Source organism: Neophocaena asiaeorientalis, unplaced genomic scaffold, assembly GCF_003031525.2.
Source record: "Neophocaena asiaeorientalis asiaeorientalis breed wild unplaced genomic scaffold, Neophocaena_asiaeorientalis_V1.1 scaffold594, whole genome shotgun sequence".
NCBI classification, from domain to species: Eukaryota; Metazoa; Chordata; class Mammalia; order Artiodactyla; family Phocoenidae; genus Neophocaena; species Neophocaena asiaeorientalis.
In genome coordinates this window covers 2,884,445-2,895,063 of record NW_020175066.1, presented here as the reverse complement: position 1 = coordinate 2,895,063, position 10,619 = coordinate 2,884,445, and the positions used below count along the sequence as shown (strand labels likewise).

The window sequence follows — 10,619 nt, the reverse complement described above, 5'->3', positions numbered from 1 at the left end:
CTCTTTTTTTTTTTTTCCCCCGTTTTTCATGATGTGCTATAGTCAGATTTGATATCTTCTGCTATCAATTCAAGTATTGATCTCAGTTTGTCCCCAACTGTGATTTTTCTATACATTCTGGCCTTTGATGACCCACACATGCCCTTGCAGATATATCTGACCTACATTTGTATTTTGTGTTAGTTTTGAAAACTATTGGTAGGAGTCACAAAGAGACAAGATGTTTTTTTTTTTTTTTCCCCCGTTTTTCATGATGTGCTATAGTCAGATTTGATATCTTCTGCTATCAATTCAAGTATTGATCTCAGTTTGTCCCCAACTGTGATTTTTCTATACATTCTGGCCTTTGATGACCCACACATGCCCTTGCAGATATATCTGACCTACATTTGTATTTTGTGTTAGTTTTGAAAACTATTGGTAGGAGTCACAAAGAGACAAGATGTTGGATGCAAGGATCTCTGTATGGAAGCCCAGTCAAAAGAGCAAAAATCAATAAATTGCATTCTTCTAAAGCGGAATCCTTGCAGAATTGAATATTTCTTTGAACTCACTCTTGAGTATATTACCCAGTTGGGTCTAAAACAGATTATTCCTCACTCATTTCTTCATAATGTTGTGCTCCAATGCAAGCATAACTCTCAAGGGTTTTTTTCCTCAGATATCTTCCAAAGAATCCTTCTGAAAACTGTGGGCTGGTACCCTGGGAGGAGGCTCTCTTTATATGGGCTATGAGGCTGATGGTTGGTTTATGACTTAGGAAGGCATGCTCCAATGTTTTCTCAGCATTCTATGCAAAGGGTGGAAGATATACAGTTAGGTGTATTGATTTCTTAAACTAACACATATTGAGCACTTATAATTAAACCCTCAAGACACAAAGATGAAGAAGACATTGTCCCTGCCCACCACCTAATGGAGAAAGACAGATACATAAATCATAATACAAAAATGTTTATTTATGAATAATGGGTTTAGTTTTAATACTTCATTTCCTTATTGACAATATATGTGCTATTTAATACTACTGAAATAGTACACATTTTGGGGTGGAGTTAGCATTGCAAGTCTATTAGTCTCACCATATCCTCTATCCATATTTGTTTCTCCTACCCCCTTTCTGTTTTTAATTTCCTGTCGTTCCCCTAAGGCCTCAGGCCCTCCATCAATCAGTTTCATCTAGTGCCTGTTTGATAAGCTGCAGGATGGTGTTATAAGTTTCAGTTTGTCTGCTAACCCCAGATCACTGTCTAAATATACTAAAACCTAAAAATCACTTGGCAATGCTATTGGTTGAATCTCCAATAAAATTACACACTGGGATATACTTGAACTGAAGACAAACAGGTAATGTTTTTTATTGATATACTCCCTTGAGTCAAGGACTCAAATTTTAAAACCAAATATACCTACAAGGAGGGTCATTTATAGGGTATTTGTTCATTGATTCAAACTGCCTTCACCATCTTTGAAAAAACTCATAGGACCCAGAGTACATGTATATTCCTCAAAACAGTATATTTTAACATAATTACAGAATGTAAAGGATTTCAATTAGTCAAACTCAACTCATGAATATTCATAAAGTTTTACATGTCTTTTTGCCCAGAGACTATCAGGACCTGACAAGTCATTTTCTCTTCCCTTTCTTTATACAAAATGAACTTATTAACAGTGATCACAATGATTAGAAGTGAAATGTTTAACAGAGCTGACATTTAGGTGCTTGTAATTAGGTTTGAAAGTGACCATATTACTGAGATGGATAGGAGAAGTGACTGTGTCACTTTCTCTTGTTCCAGTGGGCACAGTTCCATGGGCAATGGTATGTCACCAGAGGGAGGTTAAAAGTCCATAAAGTTTAAAATAGGATCCAGTAGAAGTCTTGCAGAGAGCCATCAATTTTCAAAATCATAGACTTTGAGCATGCTCCAATTTATGTTGTCTCTGTACAAGCTGGGAATTATTCTTTGCCCATAAATCAAGTGTGTTTGTATGTCAGTGTATTTTTCCTTTTACTCCCTTTAGTTACAACTATATGTATATTTGCATGTATTTTTTATTTTTCCTTTGGCCTCTAGAAGAGATTGATTGCTGCTAAGGTGTTATTATGTAAGGAGTGTTTCTAATCTAGTGCGTTCATTCTGTGTACCAGAATCCTAAGGGCAATTTTCAGTTGCCCTATGATTTAAGCACCTGTTTATAAAAATAATAGAATGAATCTTTACTAAATCTTAAACCACAAAGAGGTAGCTGTGGGTTGAGAACTCCATGTGCTTCACTTAGGTTTAATTACTAATGAACACTGGTTCCAACTTCAGCATCCAATACAATCCTTTCTTAAATTGGTGACATTCTTAGGTAAATTTGGCTACAGAGATTGACTTTGGCCTCTATTATTTCAGTCCTTTTCTTTGATTTTTCTGGCACTGCTTTGCTCCCTCACTAAAACATGGGTTCTCTAAAGGCAGGACTTCTATTTTGTTTACTTCTGAACTTCCTGTTCCTGGATGGCGCTAAATCTTATCTGTGTGAACGATCTATCTTCTATGATGGTAGTAACTCTGGGCTTTTCTGTGTGATTGTCACACATTTGCTTTTATGTAGCCTACAGACAAATTTACATATATAAATTAAATACGTATAAGCACACATGCACCTAGTATATTGCCTCTTTTTTTTTTTTTTACTAACATTCCAACATTGTGTTTATTCTAACTTTAAGAAGAAATTTAGTTCTGCATAGTAGGAAAATTTTTGACCTAAAAATAATTTCCACAGCTTAGCAGATGACAGTATGGGGCAAGATAATCTACCTCTTTGAGCTTGAATTTTATCACTTGTAAAAAAATTTTCAATTAATTAATTAATTTTAATGAAGTATAGTTGATTTACAATGTTGTGTTAGTTTCAGGTATACAGCAAAGTGATTATATACATACATATATATCTTTTTTTTTCAGATTCTTTTCCCTTATAGGTTATTAAACTGTAATGCCTATCTCACAAGTTGTTGTGACATTTAACCATGGTAATATACCTGAAGTATATAGTACAATCTTTAGTATCTAGTACACGCTCAATAAATATTGTCAAAATGGTAGAGTTTATCTTATTCTGTCTTTGAGGTTTAGATTCATGGAACATGACAATTACAAGGTTACAGAATTGCTTGGTGGCAAATGGAGAAGGCCTGGCCAGAGTTATTGACTGTGAGATCTTATATGAATGACAAAGCCTAAAATCAGCCAAAGTGTAATTGAATTGCTTATTTTGGCTTTATTTAACCATTAGTTCTGCACAATTAGTTACTATCAATCTATTCAAAATTAATGGAACTCCTTCTAGTGAAAGACTAGTAGGCAGGCTATGCCTTTATTATTTAAAATGCTATAGTGTAGTTTGATGTAATTTCTAAATCAATATGCCTTCCCCAAAACCCAAAGTTAAAATGTTGGTTAAAAAAATCGGTTGTATCAAAGCAAGCAATATGTCTCTGCATGTCAGTACCTTGGCTGCTCTGAGTTCTAGGTTTTAAGCATTAGTTAAATGCTACTTACTCCTTAGTTATTTTATCAGGAATAGAGGACTATATGGGCATATGGAAAATAGTAGTAGAATTATCTTTGCACATTTATTTGAAATGCCCCACACAGTTGCTTCAAAGTTTCAAAACATGCTGGCGTCAAATCTACAATTCTCTGAATATTCAATGAAAAAAATGCTGGAAAAACCTCACCTCCTTGTTTGATGCACTACCAAGTTGTGTCCCACAAGTTCTCTAGGTTCTAGGGAGAAGACTTGGATTCAGGGCCCACGTTGCCAATGCTGGGCGCTGCTGGAGCTCAATCGTGGTCCCTTCTGACAGGCATGCCTTTTCAGTTCACCACAGTCCACCCTGGACCCACTTCTACCATTTCTGATGAGCATCTTTGCCCCTAAGACACTAGATTTGGGGATTCTGCATTTACCTCCACAGAGTGGAACAAAGTGACCTTACACATAAGAGGAAGTGCAACTTATTCAAAAGGTGAGATTCTACAGAGTTGCTGCATGAAGATAACGGGGCATTCACCATGGCAAGGTGGATGATACAGCAAGCGGGCACCTGGATGGAAGAGAAAGAGTGTGGGATAAAGGAATCAAGAACTGTGGGTGGCTTTAGGAGACGTTCCAATGCTAACAGCAGTCATAGGTTTGAGAGATTGATCCCTAGGCCATTATTTCTAAATAAATCATGTCTTTATCATTTGTTAAGGGTGGAATGCATGAACTGAGGAAGACAAACACCTTATTTTTTTCTGCCTATTGCTTATATCTAGCCCCTCCCTATGACTTATTTTCATCATTTACTTTTGCAATGCTGCTAGCAGTTTATTAGTAGTTTTACTTGACAAATATTTGTATAGCACTAACTATATATGGAGCGCTACTCTAAGAATTTTACAAATGGTAACTCAGTGGTTCTCAGCCAGGGGCAACATCTGGAAATAATTTTGGTTGTCACAATTCGAGATGGGGTATTGTTACTTCATCTAGTGGGTAAAAGTCAGAGATGATGCTAAACATTCTGTAATTCACAGGACAGCCGCTCTCCCCAAACCAAGAATTAATCTGGCCAAAAATATCAATAGCACCAGTGTTGAAAAACCCTCTGTTAATTCCTTAATCCTTATAACAGCCCTATAGAGTAGGTGCTGTTCTTATGCTCATTTTATAGATAAGGAAAGTGAGGCACAGAGAGGTTAACTAAATGGCTCAAGGTCACACAGCTGATGAGTGGCAAGGTTGGTGTGTAAGACTAAGCAGTCTGTGTCTAAAATCCATGCTCTACCAACACACAAAGCTATCTCTCTCTATGGTTTTTATGCAAAGTATTTTTACTCTTTTGAAATCTCACCAAGAAAGGCCATAGTTCATCTCATCCCATTTCCTTACCTCCCGACCACAGAGCTTAGAAAATACCGGCTTTGTTCCATGTTACCCATCCCTTCAATGGATGCTTTGTTATTCCACTGGTGTGGGTATGTCAGGTGCAGGGAAGTTACCCCTCCCCTAAACTGGTCTCAGGTCACAGAGCATCTTTAACCCTACTCAGGGATTATTCAATCCTGTGGTCTCTTTATCTTCTTCTTCATGGCTTCTAGCCTTTTGACTATTTTAGAGCTAATTTATGTAGGTTTCAGAAGGTAGGTAATGGATAATGAAATTCAAATGAACCTATTTTGTGACAAGTTACCATCCCTGAAGAGGGTGTGAATACACAGTTCGGAAAATTATGAATAAAGTTAAAATCAGCTCACTATCTCTGCATTCTTTATAATAAGACTTCTTAGGTCCTTATCTTTCCTTTGATACTCTAAGTTAAGTATAAATGTGTTGTTTAATCATTGCAAAAATTTATAAGAAATTGCATGATAAATCCACCCTTACTTAAAAAAATAAAGTAGAACTGGGTATCTATGTTATCTCCTTGCCATACTGTGTGTACATTCACTGATGAAACACAGGATTTCTAAGTAATATGTGAATCCTGTCACACAAAAGATCTGAAGGAAAACATATCAAAGTGTATGTTTCCAAAACACTACTCTTAAGTTTGTAAAACACTTGGTGTCCATCAAACAAAGTGTGGGTGGACAGCCTTGCACTCAGTAAATGAGACACAGTGGGTAATAATTAGGGTTCTAACTTTCCTCTACAATGTTGGTTCAATATGTATGTTGGGAAACCATGTTACTTCAACTGCCTGGATCTTCAGAGGCCATGTCACAGTTGGCCTGTGCCCTGGAATCACCCAATGTGACATGCTGAAAATGAATACAACTCCCTTTTCTTTATACCTCTCTTTCCACACAAGTGTCATTACCAACCCAGGCTGTGGGCATGGATGCTGAAGGGACTATATATACACAGGAAAATAGAAGAGAGAGGAAAGGAAGGAAACCAATGAGAGGAAATGGACCAAGGCTTGAGTCCTCCAGCATTCAGAAGGAAGAGGGAACCAGTCAAGAAAAGTCAGTAGGATAGAAGAAAAACTAGATGGTTCCTGTCTTCCGAAGGCCAAGGGAAGAAGTGTGCCCAAGTAGGGAACGTAAACAGCTGTGTCAAATATTGTGGGAGAGAGTAAGAGAGGCTGGGAGTGGACCATTGGATTTGGCAACATGGACACCACTGAAAACACTGACAATAGAGCCTGAGAACATTTTCTGTTATGGGAAAGATATCCCCGAACAAAAGAGAGACTCAGGAACAGTCTCGGCATCCTGGTCAAGAAGGGCTTCCTTGTTCTTTCAAACTCTTTGCCATCCTGCATCTGAGATCAGCCCCTGCTCCTGGTGTCAGTGGTGATGCCAGGGTAGGAGGGTCCCAAGACCAGGCAGAACAGGGAGAGTTGTTGACCTGGGATAGCCAGAAGCAAAGCAATTCATGGGAAGAACTAACTCCATGACTGGGGAACTAGGCCCGAGCACCAGTTAGCAGTGCATCTATGTGTAGGTCTGTCCCCATCCCCTTCGCACCCCTGGTTAAAAGTGGTCACCTGCTTCCCGTCCCTGAGCACATCTAACATCACCTTTTCCAAGCTGCACCGGATTCCATTCCTTCTCACCTTCTCAAGGCTTCTGCTCCTTCCTTCTTTTATCACCTATCCCTCTCTCTCACCTATCTCATCTCTTCCAGGATAATGTTATCAGCATACAAACAAGCTGCATTATCTCCAATCTAAACTACAAAATAAAACAAGCAGAACTCACTTCCCCCCAGGCTCCCCCCACCCCCCCGCCAACTCTTGCCCATTCATTTGCTCCCCTTTACAGCAAAAACCCTCCAAAGAGGTGTCTATGCTCACTGTGTCCTCTTCCTCATCACCCTGCATCTGCTCACCCCAATCCAGAGCTTGTCCACAAGACTCCACAGAAACAACTCTGGTTAAGTTTTCATCACCTCTGACAGGAGGAGCAGGGGCTGACATTAGATTCAGGATGTCATAGAGTGAGAGAGCCAGGGGGCCCTTCCCATCCGTGAGGACCACACTCTGTTCCTGTGTCTTGTTCTGTGATATCTTCCCCATAACATGAAATGTCCACAGGCCAGTTCTTCAGTGTCTTCTTGGGAGCCTAAGCTGATAATTGGGGAAAATGAATTTTGTCTTTGCTTCCCTTTGAGAATTGGGACTTTGAAACCTGCCACTGCTGGTCTCTGTTCACATTTTGCTACAGAGGAAAAAACAGAAAACATTGAATGTGGTTGTTGCCCTTCAAACATTGAAACTTGCTACCTATAGACCATCATTCTTCATTCAGGCCAGACCTATGACAAATGATAGAATTACTAAGTCTTTATCAACAGTCATTCTGAGGCCAAAATTCTAATTCTCCTTTGTGCTGTGTATCTCTGCTAATGGGCATGTGTGTACAGAAGCACCATGACCCTCATTTGGGAGAAGAAGATGCCAGAGGCCAGGAGGTTGGTCTGCTTCTCCGTTGGCTGGGGAAAAATTGTCCTATCAAGGCTTTCCTCCAAATATAGTTATAATGTAACCTACATCATTCTGAGTGCAGGTCTCCATTTATTCAGTAGAAGTAGGCTAAAGAATTCCATTATATGACTGTAAAAATGTACAGATAGGGAAAGAGCTTCTAACCTCCCCACAAACCAAACTCAAACTGTCTTAGAAAATGTTCTGCTAACTCCCAGTGAGGGATCCTGAGCAGTAGGCGTTCTCATTGCTGAATTTATTTGGAAATTTTCTAAATCCCTTTTGAATGGAAATATTAACAGTTTCCTAAGCATTTTTTTAAATTTCAATTTATTTTTAGGAAGTGATAATTTCTTGTTCCCAGGCAACATCAAATTGAGTTAAAGATACAGTGTCAAATGAGAGAGGCTTTGAGATCCTAGCATTGGATCTATTCTAATGTACTTGGAAAGAATGAAGAATGCTGTTCTGTGCTGAGGGGACTGTGAGTGACTCTGGTGTCTGAGGAGGTCAGCATTAGCCACGTAGAATAACAACCCAGTGTATCGGGTCTGGGCCATAATGAGCTGAATAGGACTCACAAGTGAAAGCACCAGAAACAAAACAAAACAATAAAAAAGGTGGCTCATAGATGAACCAGGAGAGGAAGGCAGAAAAGATACAGTGGAAAAATATCGGGTAGAATCAGGCCACCTGGTTTAGCTCCCAGCTGTGTGACTTGCGGAAATTACACTCTGAGCCTTGGAGCTCTGATCTCTAAACTGCGGGTATTAATACTGCGCCTGTTCACCACCTCCCTGCGTTGCTTCACAAGTGCAGGCTAGGTTCGTGTCCCACCGCGGGGAACACTCCTATCGTGGTAAAACGTCGTGGGTCCACAACCTCCCACGCATGATATCCGGCAAGGTACTCAGCGCCTTTTCCCCTTACTTTCCTCATCTGTAAAACGAGGAAAACAATAGGATCTGCCTCTTAGGAAGGCTCTGAGCATTAAAGGAGTGGGTTCTTACAAATGGTTGCAGTGGTGCCCAGCACACAGTGAGTGTTGGGTGTTGACAGCACTATCGCACCTGGCCCTCCACCGATGATGGGGAAGAAGACAGATTTGCCCTTGCATTTGTCTCAGTTTGTGGTGGAGTTGTCAGCCATGCAGACAACTTCATATACTTGTTTTAAGGATCAAGCGACAGAATAAAGGGGAAAATGCCCTATAAGTCAAGTTCTTTACATATACAAGGCATTGTTTTTATTTGAATTCAGCACACCCCCAAGGAAGAAAAAAGACTTTAATGATGTGCATTCAACTAAACAATGCAGAATTTAATTAGTTTAAACTGTGGGATTTGGTATGAAAGACTTTTTAGGTGGGCTGTAGCATTGCTTTTAGAAAATAATGAGTCCATTTTAGGGTATGAAATGAGTTCCTAATGCCTTGAAGAATGAATGCACCCCCTGAAGAGCCCTCCTTAGGACCGGCTTGGCACCAGGGCAAAGAGAGCTCCTTGTTATCCAGACAACTATGGGCCCTTCCAACAAACCACCTTGGGCTGTGTAGAAATAGCTGCACATTGGGTGAACTCCTCTTATCTGTTATCAATTTCCTTTCTACTTTTTCATAGGTTTAACCCTTTCAATGTTTTATTTATGTAAAGGATTTGAGTGTTGTCCAGTGCACTTTTTCTATTCATCTAGACTGGCACAAGAAATTATTTTTTTAAATGTAAATTGATTCAAACGTTTGTACACTGTATGTCCATTATTGGCCTGACAGCTGAACTCCTGGATCTCTTGACAGTTTAGATATTAATGTAGACTTTCAATAGCATTGTATTTGTTACATCCAATACCATCAAAAGGGAAATGGATGTCCTTCAAATAGCTGGCATTTGATAATGTGCATTTTCTGAAGTGCTCAAAAGAGATGTTCCCAAGGGAAAGGGACATCCGAAATACTTGCCATAACTTTTTGTCCACCACAGGGCTTCTTCTCCATTCCTAGAAAAAGTGAATGGAGTTCACTTTTCTAATCTCATGGAAGTTTCTAGCTACCTAGCTGCTCCTAGATGTAGACAATTTGGGGAATGATGGGTGGAGCTTGAATTAAGCAGCACTTTTCATTGAAATAAGATCTCTAGCACTTTAAGACTGATCCACTTTCAGAAAATAATGGGCCCCAAGTTTTATCCTGTCATCATGAAGGGTAATCTTAGAAGGAAGTTATTAAATCAGTTATTACATTTTTGATAGATTTTAAATGCCCAGATGGTCTTAAAAGTAAAATATATTAGAAAATACCAAATGTAAGCTAATTTTTGTCCGTGTTTAAAATCACAAGCTTTAGGTAACGTTCATTAAATTTTGTATTCTACATTTTTTAATGAGGGATAAGTAGTAACAGGATAAACCCCAAGAATTTTTAGAGAATTAAATTGGTAAAATGTGAAACAGGGATAGTGATAAAGAACAAATTTAGAGTAGAAAAGCCAAGAATTATCTAGTAATATTAAGTTTGTCATAGCTTATATTTATACAAAATGGTAGATCAAGAAAGTTTTTCCAAGAGAAAATTTTAAGAATAAATTTGCAATGTCATGCTTTGGAGTTAGTTGGACCTGGGATTGAATCCTTTTTCTAATACTTATTGGTGTCAACCATGGACAAATGATTTAAACAAAGCTCTGTGTTTGCCCTGGAGATAGTGTATATGAATGCCTGCCCTTTAGAACTGAGAGGAAAGAATGTAATAATATAATTTATGAAAAGTAGCTGGTTCGTAGAAAACACATACAGTATATACTTACACATGCAGTTGTGCATTTTTGTGTGTATTTGTGTGGGTGTGGGTATATGTACTTCTTCCTCCCTTACATATATAGAAAGTGAGACCCTGACTTGCGAATTTACTTTCCTAGGAGCACATAGCTCTTCAATAGCATAATAAGGTTTGAATCCAAGACAGATCTTCTAAAGTTCCTTCTAGTTAATGCGATCTTCATAAATAACAGTAAATCAGCAGAACCCTCTAATGCTCCGTTCTGAAAACAATCAAGTTGCTCTGATTATTTCTATATCTGATTAAATACTATAATGGAAACAAATATATATATATATATATATATATATATATATATATATATAT

General features: G+C 38.6%; 1 protein-coding gene across 1 annotated transcript in view; it reads right to left on the bottom strand.

Moving 5' to 3' along the window:
* The window catches only part of F13B (coagulation factor XIII B chain), a 221,022-nt gene extending 213,950 nt beyond the window's left edge, over positions 1-7,072 (bottom strand). The window contains 1 exon segment of the mRNA XM_024764048.1: positions 6,851-7,072. Within this exon segment, the coding sequence (XP_024619816.1) occupies positions 6,851-7,072 (222 nt within the window).
* Between the last annotated feature and the right edge of the window lie 3,547 nt (positions 7,073-10,619).